Consider the following 17,978-nt stretch of genomic DNA (forward strand, 5'->3'; position numbering starts at 1 on the left):
CAGCGACGGTTGTACAAAGAGCAATGAAAATCACAGTCAAAGTACACCAAAGTCCGCTGATTCACCCAGTACAAGAATTATGCCTCTAGTCCACCTAGTTTTTGAGTTACACAACGTTTTGTAACTCCAAAAAACAGCGTTTTTCGCCTCTCACCGGGATCTAATTCTGACTGCTCATCACCCTGTTTTTCAAAACGGCTCCTCTCTTTCCCAGTGGCGCAGTTGGTAATGACACGGGTCTGCAAGCCAAAGATCGTGGGTTCGATTCCACCTTGGTCAACATGTTTTTTTTCCCTACAAATTAATACACTGTCACAGACCAGTAATTCATATTCATCATTTATTACAATTCTGCAAACTTTTATGATTTTACCAGCTTTTCTAATATGGACCTCACATTCTTAACACTCCATGGCACAAATACTCTTCCCTTTAGGCTCTGTGTATGTGTGTGTGTGTATCAATATTTCTCCCATTTTAAAGTATTACTCCTCCATAATTGTATTTCTGTTAAATCAAAGTACTTTTACTACATCTTAGTACTTCTGCTCAATCATAGTATTTCTGCTAAATCATTGTTATTATGCTATATTGTAGTATTTCTGCTCAATCATACTATTTCTACTATATTATATTTTTCTTTCTAAATATAGCATTTCTGCTATATAATTGTATTTCTGCTATGTTATAATATTTGTGCTAAACCAGAGTATTTGTGCTGTATCATAGTATTTCTGCCAAATTATAATATTTGTGCTAAAACATAGTCTTAATTTAAAATTACAATATTCATAGTTCATCACAGTGTCTCTGGTAAATCACAGTATTTCTGCTATGTTGTACTATTTTTCTAAATCATAGTGTTTCTGTAATGCTTAAGTATTTTTGTCTAAATATATTCTTTCTGTTATCTTATACTATTTCTCCTAAATTCTTGTATTTTTGAGAAGTTATGTTTCTGGTAAGTTACAATATTTCTGCTAAGTTCTGCTATGCTATTGTATTTCTGCCAAGTATTATGTTTCCTCTAAGATATTGCAGTTCTGCTAAGTTATTCCATTTTAGCAAAGTTCCTTTGCTTCTGCAAAGTTTTTACAATTTTTGCAACTTTTCAGCTTTTTCAGCTACTTTTTGCATACAGCTTCAGCTTTAAAGCATCCACACTGCATTTTCGCAGGAAATGCAAATTTTTCTAGTTGCTGCTGAGTTTGCATATTTTGCTGTGAAGTACAGCCAGACTTTTGACCGCTTCGCCTTGGACATTTTTAATCTGTAGCTCTGCTCTAACTGAACGTACGTACCTGGCCCCGCCTACTATCCTGGGAAACGTAAAATGATTGGCTAGAAGTGTATCACAGCTCAGGAAAAAAAAAGCACCGAAATAAAGCACCGAAATGTGCGCTGCTTTTCGGTCTGGTTACTACCGTTTATGTCAGAACACCGGTACCCATCCCTAGCGTCAACCAACCCAAACTTTGCCTGAAGCTCTATGTTTGGCATTTCACAGCCAAGGCTTTCCCCGAAGTTTTAAGTTAAGGTTTCACGCCCAAAACCCGGTTTCTGCTGGCCAAAAAAGCGCAACCTACTGTCCCCGACAGTAGAAAGTGACCCAGTCACTAGCTATTTAGGACCGTCCCCAGTTGTCCTCACCTGCCAGGTGGACTATCCCTACTTCCAGAGGAAATGGACCCACGTCTGAGACCGCTTTGGAGCATCACCTCCGAACCCTGCGCTTCTTAGAACTCCCTGAGTTCCGTTCTACAAATTTAATTACTTTAAAGACACCCCACAAAATCACAAAAGTAATTATATTGATGCCCAAGCCCGGCTTTATATTCAATTGAGACTTTGTTGTCACAAACTTCACCAATTACCAATTACTCTACAGTAAATGCTCTTAAACATTTCACTGTTTTCTCTTATCATTTCTTTATCTCTTTAACTCAGTACTGTCACTTTCAAACTTCCATAATCATTACTTCAACTGTCAATTCTCATGAAACTTTCACCAAAATCAAAACAGACATTTACCAGTAATTTAGTGAGTAGACTTTTAATTTTGGAGTACCTCTGGTCTTTTAACATCACTCTTATATATAGTCTTGTGTATATACTATATACTATTTTTATGTATTTATTTATTTCATTTTATTTATTTAATTTTTGTTAATTTATTGTATATATATTTGGGGGGGGTTTTCTTGCTTAATAGCGTGCCTTTTTCCTTGCACTGCATGCGTTTGCATACAATTTTCCTTTCCTTAAAGCACAATGTGCCATGGTCCCGGGTCGATGACCCATGTTTTGTGTTTATTAATATTATTATTAATATTATCATTATTATTATTATTGATTATATATCTGTTTCACATCCCTGAGTCTGTGTTGGTAGTTCAAATCTGTGGGTTCCAGTTTTACTTTGAAGGTCTGTGTCTCGTCTTGTTAATTAGGATCAGCTGTGCCTCCCTCTGGTTTGCCATTTCGTGCTCCTCTGTGTGTGTATTTATAGTGTGGGGTTGCCTTTTACTGTTGTTTCTCTATGTCTCACTGATTTTCAACTTTCTCCCTACTACTCATTTCAGGTTTGTTCTTTAGTTTTCCCCAGTCTAGGTTTTGGTAGCTCCCCATTCCTCATTTCCTGTTTTTGCCGCTTTGCCACCCCTGTAAATAAATGCTCACTCGCATCACAGCATTTGCCTACATTTTGGGTCCTTCCTTGACAAACAACACACGACTGCTGCCGCAGCCGTGACTCAATGACAATAAAGATTCTGATTCTGATAAATTATAAATGTTGCCATGGTAATACATGTTGAACTACTGGAAACTCAAGTCCTTCAAACTTGTACCAGAAAGAACAAATGTGCTATTAAACTAAAAACATCAAGAAGAATTGGTCTCCACAGTGGTCTCCATTGTAGCTAAACATTTAATAAGTAAAGCAACATTATGAAACCCCAATTTCCAAGCATGAGTTTTACTTTTACATGTACTGTGACAGAATACGTAAAGATGGATTTGTTGTACAGTGTGTTGCAGACAAATGCGGTGCAATTCATGCCACTTCTAGTAAGGGCATATATAACTGGAAACATCCTGCTAGGATTTTACGACTGTGTCCCTTTGTTTCGAATTTTGAGAAAGTCTCAAAGTTTGATGTTGTATTATAAAATGAAAATCTTTGGTAAAAAAAAAATCACATTTCCTTTTTAGTTTTTTTTTTTTATAAGAACTTTGACATTGAAAATATTTTAAAGAAAATGAAATAATGTCCACAAGAGAGCATCCTGGAGTAATTTATCCACTGCTCTATGAGCGGAGTTCAAACACACTTTAAAACGGCTTGGCTATGTGTTGACTTTGCCATCTTTGACCTGTACATTCCCGCATTAGAAGTTTCTGGTTTGTAACTTCCAGGCATCTCTTTGTCTTTCTGTTCTTCAGTTCTTTGCCCTTGGAAAGAAAACACAAAGAGTTATAAATTCAGCCATTTTATTTAATTTTTTATTCATTTATTTTTTTTGCCTGCCCTGTCAAGATCTGTAACAATCAGAATTATTGTCTGAAGGACAAGAAAAATGCCCAACAGATTTATTTTCCCAAGTGGATCATTATGACTTTTGCTCTACTGTACCACTTGATTGTCATAGTTTATTCAATCTTTATTATTCATTTATTTTTTTTAACTTTTAACTCATTACAATCAGAGCGGATAGGACCGGGGGATGGAAAAGAGAAAGAAGAAGAAAAGTCGGGAAGACAATTAACAAAAGGAGAGAGAAAGACAAATAGAGGAGAAGAGAGAGAGAGAGAGGAAAAAGACACTAAAAACTAGTTAGATAACCTAGTAAGAATAAGAAAAAACAAAACAGCACAGTAGGGAAATCACGGCAACAACCAACATAAGCATGAGTAACAGTAAATAATAAGTACTGAATGTTACCGAGCAGCATACAAGACTGATAATGCATGATATGTTTAGGGGCAGCAGCCAACCAAGATAGTATGTGTCTGTGAGTACCTGTTTGTACACAGGCAGGTATTCAAATTCAAATTCAAATTTTATTTGTCACGTACACAGTCATACACAGTACGATATGTAGTGAAATGCTTGGACAACTGCTCGTGACCTAAAGGAAAAGGCTATGAATAAGATAGGAAATGAATATGAAAAATTAAAAAGGGTAAATTTAACTAGGAAGGAATAAAATATAAATTAAGGTTAAAGGTTAAGGTCCACATATCATGACTTTAAAAAGCACCAAATCCACACTTTTAAGCTTAAATTTCAAAACTTACACTAACTACTGATCTTATCTATTTCTGATTTTATCTGTTTTGATTTTATATACTGTTTTGTTTGTTTGTTAAGTGGGTTTAGAGCTCTGGGTAGCTCCCCAGCTGGGTCTAGACTGGGTCTAGAGAGTATTTTAAATTCAGGGAATTTAAAATAGAAAGTAGCTCATCCACAGAAGGACTGGTAGCTCCCCTTACGATAAGGGTTCAGATCGCGCGAACAGGTGTGAAATGTGTGTGTTTAGTTAGTTTGTTTGTTTGCTTGTTTTAATCAATTTTAAATCATGCTTTTTATTTGTTTTTGTTTCTAATGTCTCTGTAAAGCACTTTGAATCACCTTGTTGTTGAATTGTGCTATACAAATAAATTTGCCTTGCCTTGCCTTGCCTTAAAAATGAAATAACTGTACAGGTGTGAGCACCTGTGTTTGTAAGCCCGCTTGTATTCCTATTCCATGGTTCTCAATGTAACTTACAGTTTGTTTAGTTAGGAGACAAACAGTGGTCATTCAACCTCTTCTCAGAAGCAGTAAACCATAACTGTGGTCCACATATCATGACTTTAAAAAAAACCTCACTTAAAAAAACAAAACTTCATTATGTGGTACCTGAGTGAAGTCCCAGTATATCCCCATTCCTTTCTGCACAGCCTCCTTACAGTTGTACAGGCCAGGCTCAGTTTCTTCTGTGCCTATGTCAGCTAAACAGCGGTTGTCATTGTACTTATGTGCCTTGATGCCACCAATGTAGAGCTCACCCGTTCCACGATAATATGCCAACTTAAAAGATAAAAGAGACAAAGGTCAAAGTGATATCAAGATGTAAAAAAGTTAAACAAATGACACAGACAACAGGGTTTCAGACCACAAGGGATGATCATAAGCATGTGTAACTTATGTATGTATGTGTTTTAATATACATAATAAATACACCTAATCTGAATTTGGCTCCGCCCTCCTTGCTTCCAGCAGGACTGCAAAATTAAACATCACTCTCTGGAAGTCCCATTCATTTGTTTTACATTTGTGCCTTTGTGATGGTTCTTGAGCTCAACCAGTGTGTAGCAAAGAAGGAACTTTAGTTTAAGCAACTTTGTGTTTCTGTGGACAAGAAATTATCTTAATGCCACTGCACATACACAAATGCATGTGCTTGGAGTGGGACATCCTGTGTGTGATTTAAAAATACCAGCCGCACTGGAAGCAGTCTCAGGTTGAACAAAGGTTTAAAATGGTTGACTTTTGTTGGTGTTTTTTGTTTATTTGTTTGTTTTTATCTTAACTTTACGAATGCACCTCTGTTACTCATGATTCTGGACAAACATGTCACTACTTCACTTACTTGAGAAACATAATAGTGGCAGTTGTAGGCAATCGGTGTGTGACCTGGCACTGGACCTTGGTCTAGGCACATGTCAGCATCAAGGTTCTTCATCTGTCATCAGGAGAACATTATGAATATTACAAATGGATACAGGCAATACATGAGAAAACAAAGATTCCCACACATCCCACAGGACTCCACTGTGCCAAACATACTAAGCATCAGAGAAGAGTCAACTTACTCCTCCGTATGCGAGGAGGTCGTCCCAGGGATCCAGCCTAGGATACACATTATCCAGGTACCATTTGAAAGGTTTACAGTTCAGCCTTTCTCTGAGTTTCTTCCTCTCTGAAATGTCGCCTATGTCAATTCCATGATTCTGCAGGAACAAAGAAAAGATGTGAATCGATTCATAGATTGTGACTGAGAAAGAATCTGAAGAAAGATTTTCGTTAAATGTCGATGTTAAAAACACAAAGAGCTCTCAAAGGCCTCATGACTCTGTGAACAGGAGAAACAAATATCCTTTAGAGAAAACATAATTTGCTGTTTGTGTCAGTGCCACAAAACACCTCAAATGGGATGTTCCAAGCCAAGTTAACGTTGTGCTTGTATTCATCCATCCAGATCTCTGCAACTCTGAGGGCATTTCTCTTCATGGCAGGACCCAGGTCAGGCATGTAGGGCTTGTGGGCCCTCTCGATGTGGGCGATCTTGGAACATGGAACAACTTCAACACTGCCTCCACATGTCCATACCTACATGAAAAAAAGTGCACCTTAAAACAAATACATATTTCATCACTCATGACTGCTCCACAACTCTTCTTTAAAATCATTATTATGAAAGAGAATTTATAACCATGTGATCTTTACTCACACGAATTCCCAGCTCAACATTTTCTCCACCATACACTTTCATTCCTTCATCAAGGACTCCAATTTCCCCCAGAAACTTTCTATCAGCAACCAGGATCCCCATGACAGATGGACTCCTAAAGTCAAAGAAGAGAAATTATTTTACAACTACTGTATATTGCTGATATAATAAAAAATAAATTGAAATATAATGATAGAGATAATAAGGCTGTTATGTTGGTTACACTGATTTCAGTTGAACTTACTTGCCAGGCAGTGAACCGTCATTAAGTTTGTAATACTCGGGTGTAAAACTCTCATACATGCACCACAGAGCCCAGTCGAAGGCGTGTGCACTGGGATGATATGTAGTAACCTTGAGATCATCAAAGCTGACTTTATCAAACACCGGGGAAACCACCACAGTTCGGTCAGCTTTAATCTGTGTCAGCAGAGGTTCAGCCCTGTATGAAGGAGGGGAACAAATGATGGTTCAAAAAATGTTACATAATAAGTGGAAGTCACACCCTTTGTGTTACACTATCTCATACCGTACATTACCAAATCTCCATTTGCACTATTTGCCTATTTGCACTACTCTGCCTGGTTTGCACTCAATGTCATTTACCCTTATATTGTATATTGTATAGCTTTCTTGTTATATGTAACATTGTATTATATTATTTAATTTTTTTACTTTAAAATATTTTACTTGCATTTTTAATCACTCTTATATTTAAATGTTCATTTTCTATTTTATCTAGGGATTGAGAGTAACGAAGTTTCTATTCTCTGTATGTCCTGTACATGTGGCAGAATTGACAATAAAGTTGACTTTGACTTTGACTTTGACTAAAGACTTCAGTGGAAGCACACACCCAGCTGTCGCATTTAATGGTCACTTCACTTGATCTCTTTTATTTTTCAAAAGATACACCCACCTGTTCAACTTTTAACTGATGCACAGGGTTGGGATGCTGTGACAGTTTGTTGTTTTAAAAATAATTCTTTAACAAATAATTGTCTAAGCAGCATCTGCGTCATCACCACCAGCACCATAACACAAGTTAATTATTGTCTCAGTAAATCTGCTCAATGGTTTGAAGACCATAGTGTGGTTGTACAGAGATCACTGCTCAGTGGGTTACTGGGAAGTTGCAACTGTGTGTAACGCTTGTGTGTGTTTAAGAAGGTAAACATGTTAATCTCAGCAAGTTTATTCTGAAACTATGACACCAGCCAGCTATCCCATGTGGAAAAGATATATATAAATCTTATAAAGTTTGTATCTGTCTTGTGTGAAACTTGTATGAAAAGCATACAAGAGTGAAAACTAGGGATGGGTACCGGTATCCGGTGCCATGATGGCACCGGTTCTGACATAAACGGTAGTAACCAGACCGAAAAGCAGCGCACATTTCGGTGCTTTATTTCGGTGCTTTATTTCCTGAGCTGTGATACACTTTAGATTCTAGCCAATCATTTTACGTTTCTGAGGATAGTAGGCGGGCCCAGGTACGTACGTTCTGTTAGAGCAGAGCTACAGATTAAAAATGCCCAAGGCGAAGCAGTCAAAAGTCTGGCTGTACTTCACAGCAAAATATGCAAACTCAGCAGCCTGCAACAAGTGCTTTAAGCTGATACTGTGATGCTGTCAAAGGAGGTAACACCTCAAATCCGATGAAACACCTGGCGACGCATAGCGTTTTTTTTAAAGCCGAGAAATGCGCCGTATTTGATAGCTTGCTGCGAGACCTCACTCCGAGCACATCTACTGCGGGTGTGGTGCCAGTTATCGGACCCGGAGTTAGCAACATCCCCCAAAAACCCGAAGAGGAGAGTCCTGGCCCCTAGCCCTGCCAGTGTAGCAGAAATGATGAGGATGATGATGCAGCAGCAGCCGTTCTTCTCTGCGTGAGTAGTTTAATGTTGTTCGTGTGTAATTTACGTTGAGTAGGCTAACCACGTTATTACATTAATGCATGTAAGGTGAACTAGCAAACACCATCATAGCTACATGCGGCTGTCTTCTTGTTTGATGGCAGATGCTCCCTTCACCCTGGCCAAAAAGGCTAAAATGACCAAAGAAAAAGTGGAAAACAGCTAAACATGAGAGGTTTTTGGACAAAGTTTGTGTTTTTCCATTGTTTAAGCACTGCTTCCAGCCAAGAGTGATGCCATAAATCCCCTATAGCTGCAGAAAAGGCTAACATTGTTATCTTTTTACAAAAAAACAGCTGAACATGAGAGGTTTTTGGACCAATTTTGTGTTCTCCATTCTTTAAGCACCGTTTGAGCACCGGCACCATTTCAAAAGTACCGGTTTGGCACCGGTATCGGATCAAACCTAAGCGATACCCATCCCTAGTGAAAACAGATATAAGATCCCTTGAAAAATTATACAAATGAAACTTGTATGTTTTGGATACTTACTAAAACAATATATGAAAGTAGCCACTTTCATTAGCAAATCATATGAGCCTTATTCACTATATGAAGTAGGCCAAATCTGATGCAAGTCTTTTATAAGTTTTTTTTCTATTTCTTTTCCGTATGGGATGGCCTCAAGTCAGTGGTGGAAGTTTGTGATTGGTAAAGATATTTATGTCATAAATATCATATATAAATGTGTTCTATACTGCAATGTTGTAATATAATTAAAGAAACTATTAGAAATATCCTAATAACAGAAAATAAAACACCTAAACAAGTGAATGAAAGCATATATTTCTGCCATGTTCCTACCACATCTCATGGACTTCAATGTGTGCGTCCAGGATGGCCACCACGTCAGCAGTAGCAGCCCTCCACCCGGATACTCTGGCATGAGCGAGACCTCTCTGCTCACTGTGCCTCACTCTCACAATACGGAGATTAGGGTTCTCCTGCTCAAGCGACTTTAGATACATGTCAAGGTCACCCTTCAGATTTTCTGAATGGAAAAGAGAAAATTATTTTTTGTTTTTTTGTTTTTTGTTTTGCTTTCCCCTGAATTTTCGGCTGGGTCAGTTATACTATAGTCAGTGATTTCAATCTCTGCCCTGCAACAGACAGGCGACATGTTCAGGGTGAAAACTGTCTTTAGCTGTATGAAAGTTGGGAGAGGCTTTGGAAGCTTCAACCAAGCACGAAAACTGGTTTGACTACAAACATGCATGACATGCTTGTGAATGATTACAAGTGTTTTGTACATCTAACAAATAATCTTTATTTAGCTTCCAATGATTAATTTGAACTGGTAGACATATACAGGAAAGGAATGTGAGAGGCGTGTACATAAGACAACAGGTACATTGTCAGTCTGCACTCATTGGCAGTAATTTGCATGGCCAATAATTAGAGTTGTTTTTTAAAATAACCAACTCACCATTAGAACTATTGTCGTCCACCATTATTATCTCCTTCAGCAGGTTTTCAGGAGTGCGGTCGATGATGCTGTGCAGGGCTCTTTGGAGAACAGACAGGGCTTCATCCAGGTAGATGAGGACCACACTGAGACTCGGTAGGTCCTTGGGGTAACTCTTTTTCAAACACCTATTTATTAAAAAGAATTATATGAAATACCACTGTATTTGTTCAGAAATATGAAATATTTAGCAAGCAATAATCTGGGTGGACTTAGTTATTTGGATTTTCTTTTCTTTGCACGTACACGAGAGAGAATGAAAGATTAAAATCATGAAAAATGAAAGTTGTACCGAGGATCTCTGGTATCTGGAAGAGGTCGATCCAGAGGGAGGCGATCGCTCAGAAAAACATTGTACCCATACTTCTCATACAGGCTCTGAGCCTCTCTTTGGTCATCCTCAGAGAGATCCTCCCCCCATGTCTTGAACAAGTATGACTTAGGGAACAGTTTCTTAGGCTTTTTCATTCGGGCTGCCTTGGTTTGGGGTTGGATATTTGGATCACATTCCTTTTGCTTCTCTGCTTGCTGTTGGACCTCTACTGATTTTCTGTGTCTGTGGCTGTCTTCTTCTAGCATCTTCTGCATGACCTCCTGCTTTTTCTCAAAATGTCTGAGTGCATCGTCTTCAGTAGAAAACAACATCAGCAAAAACATGATCAAGGAAATGGAACAGTTAATATTCCTACTAAACAAAACAAACACTGCACAAAATAATGTGAAAATTACAACATAAAACACATTTATAGTAAAGGTACAAACACCTGTTAAAATTTGACCTCATCTGTCGTTAATAACAAAAGTTCAGTTAAAAGCCATTTATTTATTTATTTTAATAACTGTACATACTCTTGTTCCATGACTGCCTTTTGTATTTTTTCTTTCTTTTTATTAATAAATAGTCTAAAAACTTGTCACATCTTCAGTACATGTGTAGCCAATACCCTTTACTGCCTCTCAACTTATTTTTAAGATTTCAACTCCTTTTACTACTGGATCTCTTTTTATTTGTGGTGCAAGTAATATAGGTACCATGAAATCATAATTAATATTAATATGTGACAGAACTCACTTAGATTGCTGATGCTTGCCTCCAGGTTGGATAAACTTTTGATCATATGCGGTGTGTCCAAATCTTTATGGGTATCCACACCAGGTTGGCATCTGTTCTTCAGAAACATGCCTAAAAACAAGAGGCCCACTATGGTCCCCAGTAAAAAGAATGGCCGCTTTGTCCACGCTCCCCTCATAGTGATAATACATAGAATGCCTAACAAGGAAATAACACCTCAGAGAACACGTACAGCAAAGCTCAGCTACTGACCTGACGGGATCGACTAGCTTGTACCTACTTTGCATTGTATAAAACGGTTGGGTTAACTCTACATGGGCAGACTCTTTGGCATCCCTGCCCACCCATTCAAGACACAGGTGATCCTTGTGTGCGCTGATGTCACTGCTCCTTTAATAAAACACCTGAAGTTCCATGTCACACCCTCATTTTTAACATACTGCTCAATGAGTAATAATAATAATAATGGATTAGATTTATATAGCGCTTTTCAAGGTACCCAAAGCGCTTTACAATGCCACTATTCATTCACTCTCACATTCACACACCGGTGGAGGCAGCTACAGTTGTAGCCACAGCTGCCCTGGGGCAGACTGACAGAAGCGAGGCTGCCATATCGCGCCAACACCAGTAGGCAGTAGGTGAAGTGTCTTGCCCAATGACACAATGACCAGGACAGAGAGCCCAGGGATCGAACCGGCGATCTTCCGGTTACAGATGCACTTCCCAACCCCCTGAGCCACGGTCGCCCTGAATAGACAACTGTTGTGAACATACACTTTGAATATATTGTAATTTTCATTTTACTGGCTGTTGATTGTTTGGGTAACATGCAACGTCTGTTGTCTCTGGCCCTACCAGATGGCTGGCCACACCTGAAGATCATGCCACGCACCTGCAGCTGATCGTCGGGGGAGCTATCTAAGACTGCATCGGTAATACCTATTAAAATACTGGAAACGCACGTCCCTCAAACTTGTACCAGACAGAACAAATGTCTAATTAAAATACCCCCCCCCCCCAAAAAAAAAAAAAAAAAAGTTGTATGATCTGTGTTGGAACTGAAACTGAGTAAGAAAAGAACAACATTTTAAAACTGCGATATTCAAGCATGATTTTACTATTATGTGTGTACTGGGACAGAATATGTGAAGGTGTATTTGTGGAAAACAGATTTGCTGTACAGTGTGTGGCTGCATGAGATATGCTGTTGTATTGAAAGGCAATGTAATTCATGCCACTACTAGTAAGGGCATAGGTAATTGGAAACATCCTGCTAGGATTTCAAATGCGTCACTTTGTTTCTAATTTTGAAAAAGTCTCAAAGTTTGCTGCTCTATCATGGACGAAAAATCTTTGGCACAAAATAATTAAATTTTTAGGATATTTCTTTAAAATAACAAATTTGACATTAATTCATTTTGTATAAACTATTTTCAATTTTTCACATTTCATTTTTAAATTTTTTTATGAGAACTCTGACATTGAAAATATTTTAGGGAAAATGAAATAATGTCCACATGAGGGCATCCTGGTTTAATTTTTCCACTGCTCTATGAGCAGAGCTCAACCACACTTTCAAAGGGTTTGATTGTGTTTTGATTTTGCCATCTTTGACCTGTACATTCCTGTAATAGAAGTTTCTGGTTTATAATTTCCAGGTATCTATTTGTCTGTCTGTCTGTAGCCATGTAGCCACACTCAGGTCATTCAACCTCTTCTGAGAAGCAGTAAACCATAACTGTGGTCCACATATCATGACTTTAAAAAAACCTCACTTAAAAAAACAAAACTTCATTATGTGGTACCTGAGTGAAGTCCCAGTATATCCCCATTCCTTTCTGCACAGCCTCCTTACAGTTGTACAGGCCAGGCTCAGTTTCTTCTGTGCCTATGTCAGCTAAACAGCGGTTGTCATTGTACTTATGTGCCTTGATGCCACCAATGTAGAGCTCACCCGTTCCACGATAATATGCCAACTTAAAAGATAAAAGAGACAAAGGTCAAAATGATATCAAGATGTAAAAAAGTTAAACAAATGACACAGACAACAGGGTTTCAGACCACAAGGGATGATCATAAGCATGTGTAACTTATGTATGTATGTGTTTTAATATACATAATAAATACACGTAATCTGAATTTGGCTCCGCCCTCCTTGCTTCCAGCAGGACTGCAAAATTAAACATCACTCTCTGGAAGTCCCATTCATTTGTTTTACATTTGTGCCTTTGTGATGGTTCTTGAGCTCAACCAGTGTGTAGCAAAGAAGGAACTTCAGTTTAAGCAACTTTGTGTTTCTGTGGACAAGAAATTATCTTAATGCCACTGCACATACACAAATGCATGTGCTTGGAGTGGGACATCCTGTGTGTGATTTAAAAATACCAGCCGCACTGGAAGCAGTCTCAGGTTGAACAAAGGTTTAAAATGGTTGACTTTTGTTGGTGTTTTTTGTTTGTTTGTTTTTATCTTAACTTTACGAATGCACCTCTGTTACTCATGATTCTGGACAAACATGTCACTACTTCACTTACTTGAGAAACATAATAATGGCAGTTGTAGGCAATAGGTGTGTGACCTGGTACTGGACCTTGGTCTAGGCACATGTCAGCGTCAAGGTTCTTCATCTGTCAATATGATGGATAAAAGCAAATCATGGAAAAACACAGATTCCCACAAATCCCGCAGGACTCGACTGTAACAAACTTACTAAGCAACAGAGAAGAGTCAACTTACTCCTCCGTATGCGAGGAGGTCGTCCCAGGGATCCAGCTTAGGATACACATTATCCAGGTACCATTTGAAAGGTTTACAGTTCAGCCTTTCTCTGAGTTTCTTCCTCTCTGAAATGTCGCCTATGTCAATTCCATGATTCTGCAGGAACAAAGAAAAAGATGTGAATCGATTCATAGATTGTGACTGAGGAAGAATTTGAAGAAAGATTTTCGTTAAATGTCGATGCTGAAAACACAAAGAGCTCTCAAAGGCCTCATGACTCTATGAACAGGAGAATGAAATATCCTTTAGAGAAAACATAATTTGCTGTTTGTGTCAGTGCCACAAAACACCTCAAATGGGATGTTCCAAGCCAAGTTAACGTTGTGCTTGTATTCATCCATCCAGATCTCTGCAACTCTGAGGGCATTTCTCTTCATGGCAGGACCCAGGTCAGGCATGTAGGGCTTGTGGGCCCTCTCGATGTGGGCGATCTTGGAACATGGAACAACTTCAACACTGCCTCCATATGTCCATACCTACATGAAAAAAAAGTGCACCTTAAAAACAAATACATATTTCATCACTCATGACTGCTCCACAACTCTTCTTTAAAATCATTATTATGAAAGAGAATTTATAACCATGTGGTCTTTACTCACACGAATTCCCAGCTCAACATTTTCTCCACCATACACTTTCATTCCTTCATCAAGGACTCCAATTTCCCCCAGAAACTTTCTATCAGCAACCAGGATCCCCATGACAGATGGACTCCTAAAGTCAAAGAAGAGAAATTATTTTACAACTACTGTATATTGTTATTATAATAAAAAATAAATTGAAATATAATGATAGAGATAATAAGGCTGTTATGTTGGTTACACTGATTTCACTTGAACTTACTTGCCAGGCAGTGAACCGTCATTAAGTTTGTAATACTCGGGTGTAAAACTCTCATACATGCACCACAGAGCCCAGTCGAAGGCGTGTGCACTGGGATGATATGTAGTAACCTTGAGATCATCAAAGCTGACTTTATCAAACACCGGGGAAACCACCACAGTTCGGTCAGCTTTAATCTGTGTCAGCAGAGGTTCAGCCCTGTATGAAGGAGGGGAACAAATGATGGTTCAAAAAATGTTACATAATAAGTGGAAGTCACACCCTTAAAGACTTCAGTGGAATCACACACCCAGCTGTGGCATTTAATGGTCAGTTCACTTGATCTCCTTTATTTTTCAAAAGATACACCCACCTGTCAACTTTTAACTGATGCACAGGGTTGGGATGCTGTGACAGTTTGTTCTTTTAAAAATAATTCTTTAACAAAAAGATTGTCTAAGCAGCATCTGCGTCATCACCACCAGCACCCTAACACAAGTTAATTACTGTCTCAGTAAATCTGCTCAATGGTTTGAAGACCATAGTGTAGTTGTACAGAGATCACTGCTCAGTGGGTTACTGGGAAGTTGCAACTGTGTGTAACGCTTGTGTGTGTTTAAGAAGGTAAACATGTTAATCTCAGCAAGTTGATTCTGAAACCGTGACACCAGCCAGCTATGGCCTCAAATCAGTGGAATGAACAAGTGAATGAAAACATGCACTTTTGCCATGTTCCTACCACATCTCATGGACTTCAATGTGTGCGTCCAGGATGGCCGCCACGTCAGCAGTAGCAGCCCTGCACCCGGATGCTCTGGGGTTCTCCTGCTCAAGCGACTTCATGTACCTATCAAGGTCACCCTTCAGATTTTCTGAATTGTATAAAGAAAAAGATCCTTCGTAGAACTTTTTGTTTGTTTTTTTGTTTTCCCAGGGTTTTTGGGTGGGTCATTGACACTACAGTCAGTGAGTCATACTTTGGCACTGCAACAGACAGGCGACTGTGGCGGGGCGTGGTCTGCGATGTTGCTGCAGGTGAGATGGACGCACCTGCATGGCATCTACTAGGGCTGGGCGATATGACCCAAAATTCATATCTCGATATTTTTTAGCTGGATGGCGATATAAGATATATATCTCGATTTTTTTTTTTTTAAAAAGCCATAAGTTAAGAACAAAAAGAGAGTTCTTAGTCACACTGTGTCCCAGATGTCACACGGGCACTTTTATTTACATACAGCGTAGATGTACATGAAGAAATTACTTAAAAATAAATTATCAGCATTTATTAAATAATCATGGTCCATAAATAAAAGAAAACAATGTTGTTTTTGTGCATAACAAAAAGCTCACAATTGTGCAGTCAAAATGTAAACTAATAGACGCTGAGCATAATAACAAAGAGACAGATTTCACAGCTGCACCACGTCTCTGAACAGGTGCCATTTGTGGTCCTTATACACACACAGTACGGTAATATTACGTTGAAGCACAGTACGTATCACTCCGCGAGGCTCCTCCCCGGTAGCCGTAATCCTCCGACAATCCATCAAGCGGTGCAGCTCCGTAGCTTAGCAAAGTCATATTAAAACATTTTTGGACAGATTGATGAGCGCTGTGTACCACATAAAATCGGTTCGCGGTCAGTAAGCACAACCAGAATTCATACATAAGGCGCACTGTCGAGTTTTGAGAAAATGAAAGGATTTTAGGCCGTGCAGCTCCTCCGGGCTGCATGTCGTTAGCGCGGTTAGCTCGTTAGCGCGGTTAGCTCGCTAACACGTTGACGCCGTCCAGCCCCACGCACGGGACGATCCGCGGTAACTCGCTAACGGAGATTTTCCGCCTTCATCTTGTCATTGCCTGCAGGTGAAGCTATGGGGGAGGGGGAGTTGTGTTCAGTGAAGGAGAGGCGAGGCCGAGTAACGTTGCGTAGAGACAAAAGTGGACGAAAGAGAGGCAAACCTGCGGCCCCACAAGTATAATTATAACATAACATAGGCTATATCGATATAAACGATATTGTCACATCTTATATCTCGTATGAAAATATATCGATATTTTAAAAAAACTCGATATATCGCCCAGCCCTAGCATCTACTATCATGCCTCGCCAACTTAGAAGTCTTTGCTCAGTTTGAGTTGTTGTGTTGGTGATGTGTGCGGCTGGCAGCAGGAAAGCTGTGCCGGTTCGTGTGTGTTTAACACCACCAGGGTGCAGAGGAGGCTACCCCCCCCCCCCCCCCCCCCCCCCCCGTCCCCTTCTGGCTGCCTCTGCCTCAATTTTATCCCACAACTTAGACATTCACATTATTCACACTCTCATTACACATACATATAGGATCTTGGGGATGGGCACAATCACGGAGTCCAAATTACCATCAGGGTGTACACCTCACCCCTGGCGTCGTTGCCCACCTCTCAATTTTAAAGACACTTAGACATTGAGGGCTATCAGGAGGGACTATGTGCTTACCTGCTGCTCCTTGGCAGGTAGCTCCATGCCCTCCTGGGTTTTAATTGCACCTTAGAACACACATGCATCAACACTACAATGAGCGGGTGGAGGGAGGTTTGGAGTCTTCTCCCACCCCCATTCTCTGAGGCCTGCTGGAGCGGGGGGGCTAGGAGGAGGAGTTGGCCATCCGACTGCGGTCTGGAGTGTGGGGCCTCCCTGCTGCTACGGAGTCGGGGCGGTCTGCCTCCCCCCACCGCAGGGAAAAGGGTAACACCACCTGGGTCTGGGTGCAGTTCCCCCCTCCAGGGGCGAGGGCACCTAGACCCGGTTTGTAGAGTACGCTTGGGGAATGTGATCGTGTGTACAGCGTCTCTTTATGTCTGTCTCCACGTTGGTTGAGTGTGGAGTAAGTGCATATGAGAACATGAGGGTGGGAATGGATGTTTGTGTCTGTGTGTGCCTGTATGTCTGTGTCTATATGTCAGGTTGGGTATCAGACGCCACCTCTCTGGGGACACCTCAGGCCCTCCAAGGTTTGGAGGCCTATCTCCACCCACCACCACTTCCCCTGCCAGTGGCGGACTCCCTCAGACATCGGTGCGTTGGTGGTTCTTTGTGTCTGGGGGTGGGCGTCCGGGTACACACCGGCTCACTCCTTGGCGGCCGCTTATCGGGGCCTGGAGCCTGGGGCTCGCTCGGGCCCCTTCGGAGGTGGGGTGCCCCCGGCCTCTCGGCCTGGGGCTCGGTCACTCAGGCACGGCTGGCGGCCGGCGGAGCTCACGGGCGCGTCACTGCAACTCCCCCTGGCTTCTGCTCCGCGGCTGCTGAGTGAGCCCTCATCTGGGATTTTCCTCAGCTCTTTCTGGGACAGTGGCGCGGCTGCCCCTCTGTTGGTCTTCCTTGGTCTCTTGTGTTCTGGGGGCCTCTGGATGTCTGGAGTTTTGATCTCCTCCATACCTGCTTC

The 17,978-nt window shown here is 40.4% G+C and overlaps 2 protein-coding genes across 2 annotated transcripts; both read right to left on the reverse strand.

The window, feature by feature from the left end:
- Positions 1 to 2,961: 2,961 nt before the first annotated feature.
- Positions 2,962 to 11,971, reverse strand: LOC113027135 (putative polypeptide N-acetylgalactosaminyltransferase 8). The gene is made up of 11 exons (XM_080303954.1): positions 10,954 to 11,971; positions 10,174 to 10,507; positions 9,843 to 10,009; positions 9,221 to 9,407; positions 6,742 to 6,939; positions 6,498 to 6,612; positions 6,191 to 6,376; positions 5,860 to 5,997; positions 5,637 to 5,729; positions 4,904 to 5,074; positions 2,962 to 3,453 (listed from the first exon to the last, which is right to left on the reverse strand). The coding sequence occupies exons 1-11, from the start codon at positions 11,129 to 11,131 to the stop codon at positions 3,334 to 3,336; spliced, it is 1,887 nt and encodes a 628-aa protein (XP_080160080.1). The 5' UTR covers positions 11,132 to 11,971; the 3' UTR covers positions 2,962 to 3,333.
- Positions 11,972 to 12,578: 607 nt separating this feature from the next.
- LOC113024977 (putative polypeptide N-acetylgalactosaminyltransferase 8) lies at positions 12,579 to 15,399 on the reverse strand. Its single transcript, XM_080303311.1, has 7 exons — positions 15,296 to 15,399; positions 14,578 to 14,775; positions 14,334 to 14,448; positions 14,025 to 14,210; positions 13,693 to 13,830; positions 13,491 to 13,583; positions 12,579 to 12,932 (listed from the first exon to the last, which is right to left on the reverse strand). The coding sequence occupies exons 1-7, from the start codon at positions 15,397 to 15,399 to the stop codon at positions 12,732 to 12,734; spliced, it is 1,035 nt and encodes a 344-aa protein (XP_080159437.1). The 3' UTR covers positions 12,579 to 12,731.
- Between the last annotated feature and the right edge of the window lie 2,579 nt (positions 15,400 to 17,978).

This window comes from Astatotilapia calliptera, chromosome 7, assembly GCF_964374335.1.
Source record: "Astatotilapia calliptera chromosome 7, fAstCal68.1, whole genome shotgun sequence".
In the NCBI taxonomy this organism is placed as follows: domain Eukaryota; kingdom Metazoa; phylum Chordata; class Actinopteri; order Cichliformes; family Cichlidae; genus Astatotilapia; species Astatotilapia calliptera.